Source organism: Salvelinus namaycush, chromosome 17 (assembly GCF_016432855.1).
Source record: "Salvelinus namaycush isolate Seneca chromosome 17, SaNama_1.0, whole genome shotgun sequence".
NCBI lineage: Eukaryota > Metazoa > Chordata > Actinopteri > Salmoniformes > Salmonidae > Salvelinus > Salvelinus namaycush.
Genome location: NC_052323.1, coordinates 30293578 through 30314451, shown reverse-complemented (window position 1 = coordinate 30314451; position 20874 = coordinate 30293578). Strand labels below are relative to the sequence as shown.

At 44.6% G+C, this 20874-nt stretch overlaps 1 protein-coding gene across 2 annotated transcripts in view; it reads right to left on the bottom strand.

Annotated features, from left to right (window-relative positions):
• The window catches only part of LOC120062519 (proton-coupled amino acid transporter 1-like), an 83061-nt gene that overhangs the window by 27475 nt on the left and 34712 nt on the right, over window positions 1-20874 (bottom strand). For both annotated transcript variants that reach the window (XM_039012556.1, XM_039012557.1), the window contains exons 6-8: window positions 14355-14444; window positions 13990-14074; window positions 1914-2132 (exon numbers count right to left, since the gene is read on the bottom strand). In XM_039012556.1, the coding sequence (XP_038868484.1) occupies window positions 1914-2132; window positions 13990-14074; window positions 14355-14444 (394 nt within the window). The remainder of the gene's footprint in view (window positions 1-1913; window positions 2133-13989; window positions 14075-14354; window positions 14445-20874) is intronic.

Sequence of the window (20874 nt, the reverse complement as noted above, 5' to 3'; positions counted from 1 at the left end):
TGGCTGGCCCAGGGGATATTTAATAGTGGCTGTCCCAGTGAATATTTAATAGTGGCTGTCCCAGTGAATATTTAATAGTGGCTGTCCCAATGGATATGTAATAGTTGCTGGCCCAGGGGACATTTAATAGTAGCTGGCCCAGTGGATATTTAATAGTGGCTGGCCCAGTGGATATTTAATAGTGGCTGGCCCAGTGGATATTTAATAGTGGCTGGCCCAGGGGATATTTAATAGTGGCTGGCCCAGGGGACATTTAATAGTGGCTGGCCCAGTGGATATTTAATAGTGGCTGGCCCAGTGGATATTTAATAGTGGCTGGCCCAGTGGATATTTAAAAGTGGCTGGCCCAGAGGATATTTAATAGTGGCTGGCCCAGTGGATATTTAATAGTGGCTGGCCCAGGGGATATTTAATAGTGGCTGGCCCAGGGGATATTTAATAGTGGCTGGCCCAGGGGATATTTAATAGTGGCTGGCCCAGGTGATATTTAATAGTGGCTGGCCCAGGGGATATTTAATAGTGGCTGGCCCAGGGGATATTTAATAGTGGCTGGCCCAGTGGATATTTAATAGTGGCTGGCCCAGGGGATATTTAATAGTGGCTGGCCCAGTGGATATTTAATAGTGGCTGGCCCAGGGGATATTTAATAGTGGCTGGCCCAGTGAATATTTAATAGTGGCTGGCCCAGGGGATATTTAATAGTGGCTGGCCCAGTGAATATTTAATAGTGGCTGGCCCAATGGATATTTAATAGTGGCTGGCCCAATGGATATTTAATAGTGGCTGGCCCAATGGATATTTAATAGTGGCTGGCCCAATGGATATTTAATAGTGGCTGGCCCAGTGCTCCAGCTGTCTGGAGAGACAGTGGAGGGTTAACACCTTTAGTTGGCTCTCCCCATTTTGATTTCTAACAAACAAAAACAAAATGAGATTTTTCCCTGTTCTGCTCCACTTTGCGGTCTCCTTCCTGTCTAAGTTTGGTGTTGGTTTTAATTTTGTTTGCCTCTTCTTGGGCAAATTTTAGTGGGTGCTCATGGTGGGTGTCTTTTAGGTCCCAGTTGTTGCAACTTTCAGTAGACACCTTCATGAGTGTTTTTCAGAACCCATCCTAAAACCCCACCTGTTTCGTTTTGGTTGTTGTTAGTTTCCCCTTCTGTTTGACAACATTTTTGTGGGGTTTCTTGCTAGGGAATGTAACACGTGCCATGGGACTGGAGTGTATTCATTAGTGCACACTGTAGCAAACTGTACCAAAATGTTTTGCAACAGAAAACGTTTCGCAATGAAAAGTTGCGTTTCTTATTTGGACAAGTCCATGTTAGTCCCTCCCCCCAAAAGACACAGTCCTGCAGTACCTACCATGAAGCAGAAGACAGTCCTGTAGTACCTACCATGAAGCAGAAGACAGTCCTGTAGTACCTACCATGAAGCAGAAGACAGTCCTGCAGTACCTACTGTGAAGCAGAAGCCAGTCCTGCAGTACCTACCGTGAAGTAGAAGTTGCAGTACCTACCATGAAGCAGAAGACAGTCCTGTAGTACCTACCATGAAGCAGAAGACAGTCCTGCAGTACCTACTGTGAAGCAGAAGCCAGTCCTGCAGTACCTACCGTGAAGTAGAAGTTGCAGTACCTACCGTGAAGCAGAAGACAGTCCTGCAGTACCTACCGTGAAGCAGAAGACAGTCCTGCAGTACCTACCATGAAGCAGAAGCCAGTCCTGCAGTACCTACCATGAAGCAGAAGCCAGTCCTGCAGTACCTACCATGAAGCAGAAGACAGTCCTGCAGTACCTACCGTGAAGCAGAAGACAGTCCTGCAGTATCTACCATGATGCAGCCCTGCAGTACCTACCGTGAAGCAGAAGACAGCCCTGCAGTACCTACCATGAAGCAGAAGATGCAGTACGTACCGTGAAGCAGAAGAAGTAGATGAGGACCAGACTAGCACACATGGCCAGGTTGGCTGCTAGAGAGAGGGGTGCCAGGTACTTCAGGTTTGGGGTGAACACCAGGAGTATAACGGCTGGCAGGAAACACAACATGTAGAGACGGGAGTCAAAGCTGGGGACGGTCACAGCCGTCTGGTTTCTGTGGCAGTTCATGGTTGTCCCGTTAGAAGCCTCCACCACCTGAAGGAAGAATGCCAAAGAATAGTGAACACATAATAAGGGTATCCTTCTCACACGTCATGCCATCCTAAACTGTACTCTGCTGGATCTGGTATTTTCTTCATATTGCCATTTCCAGCAAGGTGCAAGCAACTGATGGATAGTGATGGCTTTGGATTTCTGAACTTTAAATGTTATGAATCATTAGTTGTAATAGAGACCTGAGGGGTGCCATAGCCGAGGGGCTACACCAGAGGTTGATGGTTATCTGTAGGGGGTAGGTATATGGTGGGTGCAGTTAAGCTTGGAATGTACTGACTGTAGGGAAAACGATCACCTGGCAGGCATTGATAAGAGGAGAGAGCCATGGATTAGTGATGAAGGGGGTCCAGGTCAGGTCACATTAAGGGAGAAGGAAAATGTTATTGCCCGTATCACTTAGTTTCCTGCCTAGCAATAAAGATAATGTTTAGCGAGAAGGAGGAGACTCCACCCAAAGTGGGGTACAAATACCACCACTATTTTAAACATGTTTTTGTGGCTTCAGCAGTTCGATCCTTTGGGAAGAATAAAGTTGGTTTAAGCTTTCACAGTGTCCGTTGAGTTCTTACTCTAATAATTAGAACCTAACGGTTGGCGTTGTCGGCAGGATTCCCCATGATTTATAGTCAAACCAGAGAGTCCAGAGCTGGCAACAAACAAGGTAAGCACAGTTCCTACACCTGTTTCCACTCATTTTGACATCTTGGGGAGATGAGAATCGTAGGCTGAAAACTTATAGGATACGGATCTAGAAAGCCTGAGTTTATTCAGTAGGCCCATTGAGAAACGACCGGTCGTAAATATATGGTGTAGGGTGGGTTCCTTTAAGGATAGGTCCCAAGTGGAGGTTTTCCTCTGCAAGATCTGTAAAAGGGGACAAAAAGTCCCAGCTGCAGTGACAGTGAGGCAGTAGAGCGTATGTGGATATTGATAAGAAGGTTACCTATAAACTCTGAAGGAAAGCCACATGCATGGTTAAAAGAAAAGCAATAAGATATTCAAACACTGTTTGAGATTCGTGTAGGAACAATAGCAATAAGGAGAGAGGTTGGTTTATGCCCTATTGGGGCGGTGAACCGTGACAGATTATGTGGAAATACTAGGAAGACAAGTGTGAATCATTCTGGTAATGTGTGTTATCAACAACAGTGATATTTGATGCGCAACACTTGAATAAGACATTGAGTCATCCGTATTCTCCAGTAATACATTTGCAGACGCTATAGTATTGGTTCTAACACAAGGTAATAAGTGCCATGACCAATTAATAGGCACAAATACCATAACTATTCTCTGGGGAAGTGGGTAGCGCTACCTTAGAAAATAGTTAATAGACGGTGGGTTTTATAGATGGGAGTGAAGAAATCTAAACACCGTGGACACCATGGGGAGAGGTTCGGGAATAATAACTATTGATATGGTGACAGACGGCTCCGATTCTCCCTGTAGAGCAGAGCTAGAGGATTTTAATAAAGCCATGGAGGCGCTGAAAGAAGCGCAAGAGCATTCTACCAATTCGGCTCGAATATGGGAAACATTTTTGCAAACTGGGTAAAAATTGGCCAGCTGTTGACGGAAAATTAAAATCAAATAAAGAACTCAGAGATGCTGTTGTGCACAATGACGTCAATGAGAAATAGCAAGCTCAATATACAAGTGTTTTGATGTCAGCGTTTAATCAACAGAAGAGTATAACTGATAAAAATGTAATTAGTAGATGTACTCAGCTTCAAAAAGACTGGGTACGTGAGTACATAGATACAATTTGTACTTCAGTTTTGATGGCAGGTTTGAAACCTGTGACCAAAATGGCAAATGCAGGGGCAGTGGATGAAATAGAGCAGGATGCTTTATGAGTGAAAAAAAAAAACTCTGTTCACTTCACAGATGTGCAAGGGGTTAATACGGCCACAGGGAAAGTCACTAACTATAGTTTCAATGGCCAAGGTAAGACAAAGAAACGTAGAGAAAAAACATCAAAGCTGTGGGGCTGTTGGTCATTGGAAAAAGGAGTGTAAAGTAGGAAGGAAGCCTGCTATATATGGAAGAAACGCTGCCAAGCAAGCGTTTGCCTCTTTTTCAAAAGAGCAACAACAAATCCTCCTGAAAGTAGCGGGACAGGAAACTTCCACATAGCGGTGTATGGCCTCGGTACGATCAACCGTAGGTCATAGAGATTACAGTTTCTATGTGAAGGAAGACGTATGAGATCACGTCTTACACAACTTTTTAATAGATGCCAGGATCAAATATCTCGAATTCCTTATGATGAGAAATTGGCTAAATTTGCCAAAGGAAAAAGGCATTTTGGGTTGAAGAATCTAGGCGAAATACCAGGGGGATGGATTCTAAAGAGGTAACACATTAACATTATCTGGCCAAACACTTCTTGCAAACTCAGAAAACCTTGGGAGGTTTTTAATCTCATGAGACATTGTCATTTTATTATGAATAGATTTACATTTGATGTTGTCTTATTCTGAAATAGATTTCTAGAATGGACGAAAGGGTGGAGGGGTCACGAGGAATTAGCATAGGGGTACCACACCTAAAATAAACTTTACATTTCTTGTTCATGAACATGGTAGTGTGGTGGTTATGAAGAATCATGGGGAAAAGAAACCAGTGAATCGTTGGACTCGGTGGTGAGATAAGGTCGCCGTGTCTAAGGGTAGTACATGCTAAATAAAAGATAAATAAAGGATGGGGTGGATTAAAACAAATGTTTAATGATTGAGGTAAGGACAGTGGATTTACCATTATCTTTGGTTTAGAATTAATACTTTTGGATTGCTGATTAAGATGTAGCATAGTGAATGCTAACGAAATGTACACTTTGTTTTCCAGAAGAGGAGGGGGTTTCATTATCTCTCGTTGGAATGTTCCCTGAGACTGTGGTATTTGGGAGAGCAGTTAATGATATTCAGCAGTTTTAAGTGTAAAAGGTTCTGGATTAGAAACGGAGTTCCCAGATAAGACCTGTTCATGTGTGTTTTTGACACACACACACACACACACACACACACACACACACACACACACACACACACACACACACACACACACACACACACACACACACACACACACACACACACACACACACACACACACACACACACACACACACACACACACACACACCTTACCGGTTATGAGTATGCGTTAGTGGTGTTGATACTCTGGGATTTATTTTGTGTGGGGTTTTATCAATTTGGTTTTAAATTGGGTATGCAATTACTGTACTTTATGAGATACCATTATTTCCTTATGGAGTTATCAAGAGTTGTAATTCTAAGTTGATTGGTTATTCGAATTTGTTTATTTTTGATGGAACATGTTTTTGAATCACAATGTGAATCATGTGTTTCGACGGGGAAATTACTAGTTCCCTGGGGCACTGGTCTTTGGGTAAATACACAAATGTATTTTGTTCAGTCTGCATATAGAAGGAAAAATATATGTTATTGAGCGTCACACTTCTCGTGGGCTAAAGGAAGAGTGGACCAAGGTGCAGCGTTTAAAGTGTTCATGATTTAATCCAACAAACCAATCGAACAAAAACAACAAACAGGAGAACGAAAGCGAACAGTTCTGTCAGGCAAACAAAACAGATAAACCGAAAACAACTACCCACAAAAACCATGTGGGAAAATGCTACCTAAGTATGGTTCTCAATCAGAGACAACGATAGACAGCTGCCTCTGATTGAGAACCACACCCGGCCAAACAACAAAGAAATACAAAACATAGAAAATGAACATAGAATGCCCACCCAAATCACACCCTGACCAACCCAAAATAGAGACATAAAAAGATCTCTTCGGTCAGGGCGTGACAAAGAGGGTTGACAGTTACGCCAAATGGATTGTGATATGTGAATTGATGATTTCATTTTTTGTCTTTGTATCGATACAAATTTCACCAGATTGGGTCTACTGTATTGTTGGGTTAGGGTGTTAACTCCCTGATCTGGTAACTCTTCAGAGAGGTCAGCAGTAAAAGAAGGGAGTACGAACAAATTTTGACAATGGTTGTTTCAACAGTAACAGTATGTTGTTATGCTCTTTGACATTTGTCGTAGAGATAACGTTATTAAGAAAACTGGGAATGTAATAATTTGTCATATAGTCAATGCTTGTCTGGATTTCTTGAATCAGAAATTAATTGAACTAAACTGTTGTTCTGATCTGTCGAGGTTATCGTGGAAGGTGACATCCGATCATGTCTTAATGCATGTAGGAATAATTGATGACAAACAGTGTGTGTGAAACTGAAATCCCTCCCTAACCGGCTGAAGAAAGAGCAACAAAGGCGTTCAATGCAATGTGATTTTTAACACTCCAATCTGAGTCAGAGCCATGAATGAGAAGAGTCATTACCAGCAATAAAAGGCCCCGTTTATAAATGTACATTCTAACCGTGATGATGTGTGTCAGGTTGAGAAGCTCAAATTCACGTGATAGACTCAAAGTAAGGCACTAAGGACTGTCATTTAAAATTTGGGTTGGAAAATGTATCAAATGTTTTAGTTATGATTCAGCTAGAGAGAGTTGCTCTCAAACTGTGAGGGGTGTGTGCACTGCCCAAATGTATTATGCCTAGGGAGTCTCTAGAAACCTTATCTTTAAGTGTCCTCTGACAGGGAGGTTATTAGACAACTCACTGGATGATAGATTGGTTCAAACATCATTTCTTGTTAAAAAAAATTACCATGTCATCAGAATTTTAATGTTAAATCGCATCAATACATATAGATTGCTGGATGATACGGTACAATGAATTGCATACAAGGCTCATAGTCTCTGTCTTGCGTTAACAGCCAAGGATGAATATGGAAGGAGCCGGGAACAGAGACCAGCATCACAAGGGCATAGAACATAACGGATGGACAGTTCTTTCCCCAGTTTTAGTTGCATCAAGGGTGGTGTGAAATTATTAAACGTGTACTTTTTTTCCTCTTTCCTTTTCAAGTCAATATGTTTTTAGGTTTCGTGGAACATAAGAGTGATCATTGTTCCAGAGGAGGAACTGATGTATATTGACAAATTGATTTAAGAATGTGTTAGTATGTTTATAACTGTAGAAGTGCATTAGGAGTAGTGACTAGCGTGTTATGGGTTAGATGGAATGATATATGTGCAAATGTATCTGTAGCAGGAGGCGAGGTACACATGTGGCCTGTGGTTGAGACAGAATGTTTACATAAGGCTGTTAGTTGAGATGGAATGTGACAGGGGTGGAGATCAGTGGAGGCTCATTAATAAAGGTTGTGGTGATAGTGTGGTATCATTCCCAGAGACCATGTACAGTTGAAGTCAGAAGTTTACATACACCTTAGCCAAATACATTTAAACTCAGTTTGTCACAATTCCTGACATTTAAACCTAGTAAAAATGCACTGTGTTAGGTCAGTTAGGATCACCACTTTATTTAGAGAATGTGAAATGTCAGAATAATAGTAGAGATAATGATTTATTTCAGCTTTTATTTGTTTCATCACATTCCCAGTGGGTCAGAAGTTTACATACTCAATTAGTATTTGGTAGCATTGCCTTTAAATTATTTAACTTCGGTCAAACATTTCGGTAGCCTTCTACAACCTTCCCACAATAAGTTGGGTGAATATTGGCCCATTCCACCTGACAGAGCACGTGTAACTGAGTCAGGTTGGTAGGCCTCCTTGCTCGCACACGCTTTTTCAGTTCTGCCCCCCAAAAAATTATGGGATTGAGGTCAAGGCTTTGTGTTGGCCACTCCAATACCTTGACCATGTCCTTAAGCCATTTTGCTCACAACCTTGGAAGTATACTTGGGGTCATTGTCCATTTGGAAGACCCATTTGCGACCAAGCTTTAACTTCCTGACTGATGTCTTGAGATGTTGCTTCAATATATCCCCATAATTTTCCTCCCTCATGATGCCATCTATTTTGTGAAGTGCACCAGTCCCTCAAGCAGCAAAGCACCCCCACAACATGATGCCCCCCCCCCCCCCCCCCCCCCCCACCGTGCTTCACGGTTGGGATGGTGTTCTTTGGCTTACAAGCCTCCCCTTTTTTCTCCAAACATAACGATGGTCATTTTAGCCAAACAGTTCTATTTTTGTTTCATCAGACCAGAGGACGTTTCTCCAAAAAGTACAATCTTTGTTCCTATGTGCAGTTGCAAACCGTAGTCTGGCTTTTAAATGGCGGTTTTGGAGCAGTGGCTTCTTCCGTGCTGAGCGGCCTTTCAGGTTATGTCAATATAGGACTCGTTTTAATGTGGATATAGATACTTTTGTACCTGTTTCCTCCAGCATCTTCACAAGGTCCTTGTGTTTTTTAGGTCTTAGCTGATTTCTTTTGATTTTTCCCATGGATGTCAAGCGAAGAGGCACTGAGTTTGAAGGTAGGCCTTGAAATACATCTACAGGTACACCTCCAATTGACTCAAATGATGTCAATTAGCCTATCAGAAGCTTCTAAAGCCATGACATAATTTTCTGAAATTTTCCAAGCTGTTTAAGGCACAGTCAACTTAGTGTATGTAAACTTCTGACCCACTGGAATTGTGATACAGTGAATTATAAGTGAAATAATCTGTCTGTAAACAATTGTTGGAAAAATGACTTGTGTCGTGCACAAAGTAGATGTCCTAACCGACTTGCAAAACTATAGTTTGTTAACAAGAAATTTGTGGAGTGGTTGAAAAACGAGTTTTAATGACTCCAACCTAAGTGTATGTAAACTTCCGACTTCAACTGTATATTGTTACTGGAGATAGCTTTGTAGGGAGACAGAGGACAGTTAACTGTGCACAATATAGGGTATATTATGAGTTCAATTGAACGTTAACACAGACCCAGATCATGGTGAAAGTAGAAGAGATAGTAATGGCATTTCAGACACTATTGTCAACATTCAAGAAACCTGTGACTCAGAGTTTTGTTAGGTTGGATATTCTTCCAACTTCATCTCTTCCCCATTCATAACAACCGGTGAACACTTGACAGATTCCATGCAGTAGTTACTCATGGCAGTCGCTGTAGGGACAGTATTTAAAGGAGGCTATAGTAACAGCATGGAATGGGACTACGGTATAAATGAGGGAGTTTGAGGTATGCATCATGGGCATTACTTTAGTAGCATTGTTGGGATATCAGTTTATGAGGACTCATGTCACATGGCTTGGTAGCTGGTAAGTGGGAGACCGATGGGAGAACCGGGGGCTGTTAGTCACGTCACAAATTAGTGATCTTGCCATAAATGGGAGAGTCTACGTCGTAAGGAAATGACCCATGCGTTGCAGTGTGTATATTCCCTAGTGGAAGCGGCACATGAGGAGCAAGAGATAACCGAGGGCACGGGCTGAATTCTGGAGAATAAGTGCACACACAGTCCTCCTTACAGCACCTGCAGCAGTAAAGATCGTCATGTCTCTCCTCGGTGGGTGCATAGCTGTCACGTGAAGTGAGGTCCAGCTGCATAATGGGTGAGCTTGAAGACACCATGACAGAGGAAGCGGAGCTAATGAGAGAGAGAGACTAGATTCCTCTGTAGACATACAGATGGGTCGGGTCTGGAAGCTACTTTAACCGCCATAAAGATACAATGTTTAGCGAGAAGGAGGAGACTCCACCCAAAGTGAGGTACAAATACCACCACTATTGTAAACATGATTTTGTCGATTCAGCTGTTCGATCCTTCGGGAAGAATAAAGTTGGTTTAAGCTTTCACAGTGTCCGCTGAGTTCTTACTCTAATAATTAGAACCTAACGGTAGGACTCAAAAGAGGACTGAACAGTGTACAGAGCATTCGGAAAGTATTCAGACCCTTTTACTTTTCCCACATTTTGTTACGTTACAGCCTCATTCTGAAATGAATTAAATTGTTTTTTCCCCTCATCAATCTACACACAATACCTCATAATGACAAAGTGAAAACAGGTTTTTAGACATTTTTGCAAATGTATTAAAAACAAATACCTTATTTACATAAGTATTCAGACCCTTTGCTATGAGACTCGAAATTGACCTCAGGTGCATCCTGTTTCCATTGGTCATCATTGAGATGTTTCTACAACTTATACCACATGTGGTAAATTAAATTGATTGGACATGATTTGGAAAGGCACACACCTGTCTATATAAAGCTCCCACAGTTGACAGTGCATGTCAGAGCAAAAAACCAAGCCATGAATTGTCCGTAGAGCTCCGAGACAGGATTGTGTCAAGGCACAGATCTGGGGATGGGTACCAAAAACATTTCTGCAACATTAAAAGGTCCCCAAGAACACAGGGGCCTCCATCATTCTTAAATGGAAAAAGTTTGGAACCACCAAGACTCTTCCTAGAGCTGGCCGCCCGGCCAAACTGAGCATTTGGGGGAGTAGGGCCTTGGTCAGGGAGGTGACCAAGAACCAGACGGTCACTGACAGAGCTCCAGAGTTCCTCTGTGGAGATGGGAGAACCTTCCGGAAGGACAACCATCTCTGCAGCACTCCACCAATCAGGCCTTTATGGTAGAGTGGCTAGATGGAAGCCACTCCTCAGTAAAAGGCTCATGACAGTCCGCTTGGAGTTTGCCAAAAGGCACCTAAAGGACTCTCGAACCATGAGAAACAAGATTCTCTGGTCTGATGAAACCAAGATTGAAGTCTTTGGCCTGAATGCCAAACATCACATCTGGAGGAAACCTGGCACCATCCCTACGGTGAAGCATGGTGGTGGCAGCATCATGCTGTGGGGATGTTTTCAACGGCAGGGACTGGGAGACTAGTCAGGATCGAGGGAAAGATGAACGGAGCAAAGTACAGAGAGATCCTTGATGAAAACCTGATCCAGCGCGCTCTGGACCTCAGACTGGAACGAAGGTTCACCTTCCAACAGAACAACGACCCTAAGCACACAGCCAAGACAACACAGGAGTGGCTGTTTTTTCTTTGTCATTATGGGGTAGATTGATGAGAGGGGAAAAAAAAACATTTAATCAATTTTAGAATAAGGCTGTAATGTAACAAAATGTGGAAAAAGTCAAGAGGTCTGAATACTTTCCGAATGCACTGTAGCTGAGTAAAAGAACGAGCAGAAGAGTTTGGCTGGAATCTTGTCCACACCAGTGATGATAACATCTAAACTGCTTGTCCACACCAGTGATGATAACATCCAAACTGCTGGAATCTTGTCCACACCAGTGATGATAACATCTAAACTGCTGGTATCTTGTCCACACCAGTGATGATAACATCCAAACTGCTGGTATCTTGTCCACACCAGTGATGATAACATCCAAACTGCTGGTATCTTGTCCACACCAGTGATGATAACATCCAAACTGCTGGTATCTTGTCCACACCAGTGATGATAACATCCAAACTGCTGGTATCTTGTCCACACCAGTGATGATAACATCCAAACTGCTGGTATCTTGTCCACACCAGTGATGATAACATCCAAACTGCTGGTACTGCTCAGGAAGAAGTAAACAATACCACCTGGTGGTGTGAAACAGTACTAGTCAACATGATGACATGTCCCCTCCCTGTTTGACGTTGTCACTGAGGAAGACAAAGTAGACAGTACTAGTCAACATGATGACATGTCCCCTACCTGTTTGATGTTGTCACTGAGGAAGACGAAGTAGACAGTACTAGTCAATATGACGACATGTCCCCTACCTGTTTGACGTTGTCACTGAGGAAGACAAAGTAGACAGTACTAGTCAACATGATGACATGTCCCCTACCTGTTTGATGTTGTCACTGAGGAAGACGAAGTAGACAGTACTAGTCAACATGATGACATGTCCCCTCCCTGTTTGACGTTGTCACTGAGGAAGACAAAGTAGACAGTACTAGTCAATATGACGACATGTCCCCTACCTGTTTGACGTTGTCACTGAGGAAGACAAAGTAGACAGTACTAGTCAATATGACGACATGTCCCCTACCTGTTTGACGTTGTCACTGAGGAAGACAAAGTAGACAGTACTAGTCAACATGATGACATGTCCCCTACCTGTTTGACGTTGTCACTGAGGAAGACAAAGTAGACAGTACTAGTCAACATGATGACATGTCTCCTACCTGTTTGACGTTGTCACTGAGGAAGACAAAGTAGACAGTACTAGTCAATATGATGACATGTCCCCTACCTGTTTGACGTTGTCACTGAGGAAGACAAAGTAGACAGTACTAGTCAATATGACGACATGTCCCCTACCTGTTTGACGTTGTCACTGAGGAAGACAAAGTAGACAGTACTAGTCAACATGATGACATGTCCCCTACCTGTTTGACGTTGTCACTGAGGAAGACAAAGTAGACAGTACTAGTCAACATGATGACATGTCCCCTACCTGTTTGACGTTGTCAATGAGGAAGACAAAGTAGACAGTACTAGTCAACACGATGACATGTCCCCTACCTGTTTGATGTTGTCACTGAGGAAGACAAAGTAGACAGTACTAGTCAACATGATGACATGTCCCCTACCTGTTTGACGTTGTCACTGAGGAAGACAAAGTAGACAGTACTAGTCAACATGATGACATGTCCCCTACCTGTTTGACGTTGTCACTGAGGAAGACAAAGTAGACAGTACTAGTCAACACGATGACATGTCCCCTACCTGTTTGACGTTGTCACTGAGGAAGACAAAGTAGACAGTACTAGTCAACACGATGACATGTCCCCTACCTGTTTGACGTTGTCACTGAGGAAGACAAAGTAGACAGTACTAGTCAACACGATGACATGTCCCCTCCCTGTTTGACGTTGTCACTGAGGAAGACAAAGTAGACAGTACTAGTCAACACGATGACATGTCCCCTCCCTGTTTGACGTTGTCACTGAGGAAGACGAAGTAGACAGTACTAGTCAACATGATGACATGTCCCCTACCTGTTTGATGTTGTCACTGAGGAAGACGAAGTAGACAGTACTAGTCAACATGATGACATGTCCCCTACCTGTTTGACGTTGTCACTGAGGAAGACAAAGTAGACAGTACTAGTCAACATGATGACATGTCCCCTACCTGTTTGACGTTGTCACTGAGGAAGACAAAGTAGACAGTACTAGTCAACATGATGACATGTCCCCTACCTGTTTGACGTTGTCACTGAGGAAGACAAAGTAGACAGTACTAGTCAACATGATGACATGTCCCCTACCTGTTTGACGTTGTCACTGAGGAAGACGAAGTAGACAGTACTAGTCAACATGATGACATGTCCCCTCCCTGTTTGACGTTGTCACTGAGGAAGACGAAGTAGACAGTACTAGTCAACATGATGACATGTCCCCTACCTGTTTGACGTTGTCACTGAGGAAGACGAAGTAGACAGTACTAGTCAACATGATGACATGTCCCCTACCTGTTTGATGTTGTCACTGAGGAAGACGAAGTAGACAGTACTAGTCAACATGATGACATGTCCCCTACCTGTTTGACGTTGTCACTGAGGAAGACGAAGTAGACAGTACTAGTCAACATGATGACATGTCCCCTACCTGTTTGACGTTGTCACTGAGGAAGACAAAGTAGACAGTACTAGTCAACATGATGACATGTCCCCTACCTGTTTGACGTTGTCACTGAGGAAGACAAAGTAGACAGTACTAGTCAACATGATGACATGTCCCCTACCTGTTTGACGTTGTCACTGAGGAAGACAAAGTAGACAGTACTAGTCAACATGATGACATGTCCCCTACCTGTTTGACGTTGTCACTGAGGAAGACAAAGTAGACAGTACTAGTCAACATGATGACATGTCCCCTACCTGTTTGACGTTGTCACTGAGGAAGACAAAGTAGACAGTACTAGTCAACACGATGACATGTCCCCTACCTGTTTGACGTTGTCACTGAGGAAGACAAAGTAGACACAGCAGAAACCCAGCTGGGTGATGATCAGAAACACGTTAACTATCCGCCTGAAGGAAAACAGGGACAAGGACACAAATAAACATCGGTTCTAAACATTAGAGGGGACTGAAAACACCAGATATTAAACCAAACACTAATTGAATAAGGTGAAAACACAAGGCATAATATAGAAGACTTATTACAGAATACATTTCATATGATTCATAACCTTCCTGTAGGTTCTTCTACAGTAACTACTGTAGACACATTCTACTGTAGACACATTCTACTGTAGACACATTCTACTGTAGACACATTCTACTGTAGACACATTCTACATATATTTACCTCCCCCATATTGAGTGCCTTCTCAGCCACGAGACATTCTCCATACCATACTGCACAGCATCACCATAGTCCAGAAAGGGCTTGTTCAACCTAGAACAGAGGGAACGTCACTCAGAAGAGGCTTGTTCAACCTAGAACAGAGGGAACGTCACTCAGAAGAGGCTTGTTCAACCTAGAACAGAGGGAACGTCACTCAGAAAGGGCTTGTTCAACCTAGAACAGAGGGAACGTCACTCAGAAAGGGCTTGTTCAACCTAGAACAGGAGGAACGTCACTCAGAAGAGGCTTGTTCAACCTAGAACAGAGGGAACGTCACTCAGAAAGGGCTTGTTCAACCTAGAACAGAGGGAACGTCACTCAGAAAGGGCTTGTTCAACCTAGAACAGAGGGAACGTCACTCAGAAGAGGCTTGTTCAACCTAGAACAGAGGGAACGTCACTCAGAAGAGGCTTGTTCAACCTAGAACAGAGGGAACGTCACTCAGAAAGGGCTTGTTCAACCTAGAACAGAGGGAACGTCACTCAGAAGGGGCTTGTTCAACCTAGAACAGAGGGAACGTCACTCAGAAGGGGCTTGTTCAACCTAGAACAGAGGGAACGTCACTCAGAAAGGGCTTGTTCAACCTAGAACAGAGGGAACGTCAATCAGAAAGGGCTTGTTCAACCTAGAACAGAGGGAACGTCACTCAGAAAGGGCTTGTTCAACCTAGAACAGAGGGAACGTCACTCAGAAGAGGCTTGTTCAACCTAGAACAAAGGGAACGTCACTCAGAAGAGGCTTGTTCAACCTAGAACAGAGGGAACGTCACTCAGAAGAGGCTTGTTCAACCTAGAACAGAGGGAACGTCACTCAGAAAAGGCTTGTTCAACCTAGAACAGAGGGAACGTCACTCAGAAGAGGCTTGTTCAACCTAGAACAGAGGGAACGTCACTCAGAAAGGGCTTGTTCAACCTAGAACAGAGGGAACGTCACTCAGAAGAGGCTTGTTCAACCTAGAACAGAGGGAACGTCACTCAGAAGAGGCTTGTTCAACCTAGAACAGAGGGAACGTCACTCAGAAAGGGCTTGTTCAACCTAGAACAGAGGGAACGTCACTCAGAAAGGGCTTGTTCAACCTAGAACAGGAGGAACGTCACTCAGAAGAGGCTTGTTCAACCTAGAACAGAGGGAACGTCACTCAGAAAGGGCTTGTTCAACCTAGAACAGAGGGAACGTCACTCAGAAAGGGCTTGTTCAACCTAGAACAGAGGGAACGTCACTCAGAAGAGGCTTGTTCAACCTAGAACAGAGGGAACGTCACTCAGAAGAGGCTTGTTCAACCTAGAACAGAGGGAACGTCACTCAGAAAGGGCTTGTTCAACCTAGAACAGAGGGAACGTCACTCAGAAGAGGCTTGTTCAACCTAGAACAGAGGGAACGTCACTTAGAAAGGGCTTGTTCAACCTAGAACAGAGGGAACGTCACTCAGAAAGGGCTTGTTCAACCTAGAACAGAGGGAACGTCACTCAGAAAGGGCTTGTTCAACCTAGAACAGAGGGAACGTCACTCAGAAAGGGCTTGTTCAACCTAGAACAGAGGGAACGTCACTCAGAAGAGGCTTGTTCAACCTAGAACAGAGGGAACGTCACTCAGAAGAGGCTTGTTCAACCTAGAACAGAGGGAACGTCACTCAGAAGAGGCTTGTTCAACCTAGAACAGAGGGAACGTCACGCAGAAGAGGCTTGTTCAACCTAGAACAGAGGGAACGTCACTCAGAAGAGGCTTGTTCAACCTAGAACAGAGGGAACGTCACTCAGAAGAGGCTTGTTCAACCTAGAACAGAGGGAGCGTCACTCAGAAAGGGCTTGTTCAACCTAGAACAGAGGGAACGTCACTCAGAAGAGGCTTGTTCAACCTAGAACAGAAGGAACGTCACTCAGAAGAGGCTTGTTCAACCTAGAACAGAGGGAACGTCACTCAGAAGAGGCTTGTTCAACCTAGAACAGAGGGAACGTCACTCAGAAGAGGCTTGTTCAACCTAGAACAGAGGGAACGTCACTCAGAAGAGGCTTGTTCAACCTAGAACAGAGGGAACGTCACTCAGAAGAGGCTTGTTCAACCTAGAACAGAGGGAACGTCACTCAGAAAGGGCTTGTTCAACCTAGAACAGAGGGAACGTCACTCAGAAGAGGCTTGTTCAACCTAGAACAGAGGGAACGTCACTCAGAAAGGGCTTGTTCAACCTAGAACAGAGGGAACGTCACTCAGAAAGCGCTTGTTCAACCTAGAACAGAAGGAACGTCACTCAGAAGAGGCTTGTTCAACCTAGAACAGAGGGAACGTCACTCAGAAAGGGCTTGTTCAACCTAGAACAGAAGGAACGTCACTCAGAAGAGGCTTTTTCAACCTAGAACAGAGGGAACGTCACTCAGAAAGGGCTTGTTCAACCTAGAACAGAGGGAACGTCACTCAGAAGAGGCTTGTTCAACCTAGAACAGAGGGAACGTCACTCAGAAGAGGCTTGTTCAACCTAGAACAGAGGGAACGTCACTCAGAAGAGGCTTGTTCAACCTAGAACAGAGGGAACGTCACTCAGAAAGGGCTTGTTCAACCTAGAACAGAGGGAACGTCACTCAGAAGAGGCTTGTTCAACCTAGAACAGAGGGAACGTCACTCAGAAGAGGCTTGTTCAACCTAGAACAGAGGGAACGTCACTCAGAAGAGGCTTGTTCAACCTAGAACAGAGGGAACGTCACTCAGAAGAGGCTTGTTCAACCTAGAACAGAGGGAACGTCACTCAGAAGAGGCTTGTTCAACCTAGAACAGAGGGAACGTCACTCAGAAAGGGCTTGTTCAACCTAGAACAGAGGGAACGTCACTCAGAAGAGGCTTGTTCAACCTAGAACAGAGGGAACGTCACTCAGAAGAGGCTTGTTCAACCTAGAACAGAGGGAACGTCACTCAGAAAGGGCTTGTTCAACCTAGAACAGAGGGAACGTCACTCAGAAAGGGCTTGTTCAACCTAGAACAGGAGGAACGTCACTCAGAAGAGGCTTGTTCAACCTAGAACAGAGGGAACGTCACTCAGAAAGGGCTTGTTCAACCTAGAACAGAGGGAACGTCACTCAGAAAGGGCTTGTTCAACCTAGAACAGAGGGAACGTCACTCAGAAGAGGCTTGTTCAACCTAGAACAGAGGGAACGTCACTCAGAAGAGGCTTGTTCAACCTAGAACAGAGGGAACGTCACTCAGAAGAGGCTTGTTCAACCTAGAACAGAGGGAACGTCACTCAGAAAGGGCTTGTTCAACCTAGAACAGAGGGAACGTCACTCAGAAGGGGCTTGTTCAACCTAGAACAGAGGGAACGTCACTCAGAAAGGGCTTGTTCAACCTAGAACAGAGGGAACGTCAATCAGAAAGGGCTTGTTCAACCTAGAACAGAGGGAACGTCACTCAGAAAGGGCTTGTTCAACCTAGAACAGAGGGAACGTCACTCAGAAGAGGCTTGTTCAACCTAGAACAAAGGGAACGTCACTCAGAAGAGGCTTGTTCAACCTAGAACAGAGGGAACGTCACTCAGAAGAGGCTTGTTCAACCTAGAACAGAGGGAACGTCACTCAGAAGAGGCTTGTTCAACCTAGAACAGAGGGAACGTCACTCAGAAGAGGCTTGTTCAACCTAGAACAGAGGGAACGTCACTCAGAAAGGGCTTGTTCAACCTAGAACAGAGGGAACGTCACTCAGAAGAGGCTTGTTCAACCTAGAACAGAGGGAACGTCACTCAGAAGAGGCTTGTTCAACCTAGAACAGAGGGAACGTCACTCAGAAAGGGCTTGTTCAACCTAGAACAGGAGGAACGTCACTCAGAAGAGGCTTGTTCAACCTAGAACAGAGGGAACGTCACTCAGAAAGGGCTTGTTCAACCTAGAACAGAGGGAACGTCACTCAGAAGAGGCTTGTTCAACCTAGAACAGAGGGAACGTCACTCAGAAAGGGCTTGTTCAACCTAGAACAGGAGGAACGTCACTCAGAAGAGGCTTGTTCAACCTAGAACAGAGGGAACGTCACTCAGAAAGGGCTTGTTCAACCTAGAACAGAGGGAACGTCACTCAGAAAGGGCTTGTTCAACCTAGAACAGAGGGAACGTCACTCAGAAGAGGCTTGTTCAACCTAGAACAGAGGGAACGTCACTCAGAAGAGGCTTGTTCAACCTAGAACAGAGGGAACGTCACTCAGAAAGGGCTTGTTCAACCTAGAACAGAGGGAACGTCACTCAGAAGAGGCTTGTTCAACCTAGAACAGAGGGAACGTCACTCAGAAGAGGCTTGTTCAACCTAGAACAGAGGGAACGTCACTCAGAAAGGGCTTGTTCAACCTAGAACAGAGGGAACGTCACTCAGAAAGGGCTTGTTCAACCTAGAACAGGAGGAACGTCACTCAGAAGAGGCTTGTTCAACCTAGAACAGAGGGAACGTCACTCAGAAAGGGCTTGTTCAACCTAGAACAGAGGGAACGTCACTCAGAAAGGGCTTGTTCAACCTAGAACAGAGGGAACGTCACTCAGAAGAGGCTTGTTCAACCTAGAACAGAGGGAACGTCACTCAGAAGAGGCTTGTTCAACCTAGAACAGAGGGAACGTCACTCAGAAAGGGCTTGTTCAACCTAGAACAGAGGGAACGTCACTCAGAAGAGGCTTGTTCAACCTAGAACAGAGGGAACGTCACTTAGAAAGGGCTTGTTCAACCTAGAACAGAGGGAACGTCACTCAGAAAGGGCTTGTTCAACCTAGAACAGAGGGAACGTCACTCAGAAAGGGCTTGTTCAACCTAGAACAGAGGGAACGTCACTCAGAAAGGGCTTGTTCAACCTAGAACAGAGGGAACGTCACTCAGAAGAGGCTTGTTCAACCTAGAACAGAGGGAACGTCACTCAGAAGAGGCTTGTTCAACCTAGAACAGAGGGAACGTCACTCAGAAGAGGCTTGTTCAACCTAGAACAGAGGGAACGTCACGCAGAAGAGGCTTGTTCAACCTAGAACAGAGGGAACGTCACTCAGAAGAGGCTTGTTCAACCTAGAACAGAGGGAACGTCACTCAGAAGAGGCTTGTTCAACCTAGAACAGAGGGAGCGTCACTCAGAAAGGGCTTGTTCAACCTAGAACAGAGGGAACGTCACTCAGAAGAGGCTTGTTCAACCTAGAACAGAAGGAACGTCACTCAGAAGAGGCTTGTTCAACCTAGAACAGAGGGAACGTCACTCAGAAGAGGCTTGTTCAACCTAGAACAGAGGGAACGTCACTCAGAAGAGGCTTGTTCAACCTAGAACAGAGGGAACGTCACTCAGAAGAGGCTTGTTCAACCTAGAACAGAGGGAACGTCACTCAGAAGAGGCTTGTTCAACCTAGAACAGAGGGAACGTCACTCAGAAAGGGCTTGTTCAACCTAGAACAGAGGGAACGTCACTCAGAAGAGGCTTGTTCAACCTAGAACAGAGGGAACGTCACTCAGAAAGGGCTTGTTCAACCTAGAACAGAGGGAACGTCACTCAGAAAGCGCTTGTTCAACCTAGAACAGAAGGAACGTCACTCAGAAGAGGCTTGTTCAACCTAGAACAGAGGGAACGTCACTCAGAAAGGGCTTGTTCAACCTAGAACAGAAGGAACGTCACTCAGAAGAGGCTTTTTCAACCTAGAACAGAGGGAACGTCACTCAGAAAGGGCTTGTTCAACCTAGAACAGAGGGAACGTCACTCAGAAGAGGCTTGTTCAACCTAGAACAGAGGGAACGTCACTCAGAAGAGGCTTGTTCAACCTAGAACAGAGGGAACGTCACTCAGAAGAGGCTTGTTCAACCTAGAACAGAGGGAACGTCACTCAGAAAGGGCTTGTTCAACCTAGAACAGAGGGAACGTCACTCAGAAGAGGCTTGTTCAACCTAGAACAGAGGGAACGTCACTCAGAAGAGGCTTGTTCAACCTAGAACAGAGGGAACGTCACTCAGAAGAGGCTTGTTCAACCTAGAACAGAGGGAACGTCACTCAGAAGAGGCTTGTTCAACCTAGAACAGAGGGAACGTCACTCAGAAGAGGCTTGTTCAACCTAGAACAGAGGGAACGTCACTCAGAAAGGGCTTGTTCAACCTAGAACAGAGGGAACGTCACTCAGAAGAGGCTTGTTCAACCTAGAACAGAGGGAACGTCACTCAGAAGAGGCTTGTTCAACCTAGAACAGAGGAACGTCACTCAGAAAGGGCTTGTTCAACCTAGAACAGAGGGAACGTCACTCAGAAAGGGCTTGTTCAACCTAGAACAGGAGGAACGTCACTCAGAAGAGGCTTGTTCAACCTAGAACAGAGGGAACGTCACTCAGAAAGGGCTTGTTCAACCTAGAACAGAGGGAACGTCACTCAGAAAGGGCTTGTTCAACCTAGAACAAAGGGAACGTCACTCAGAAGAGGCTTGTTCAACCTAGAACAGAGGGAACGTCACTCAGAAGAGGCTTGTTCAACCTAGAACAGAGGGAACGTCACTCAGAAGAGGCTTG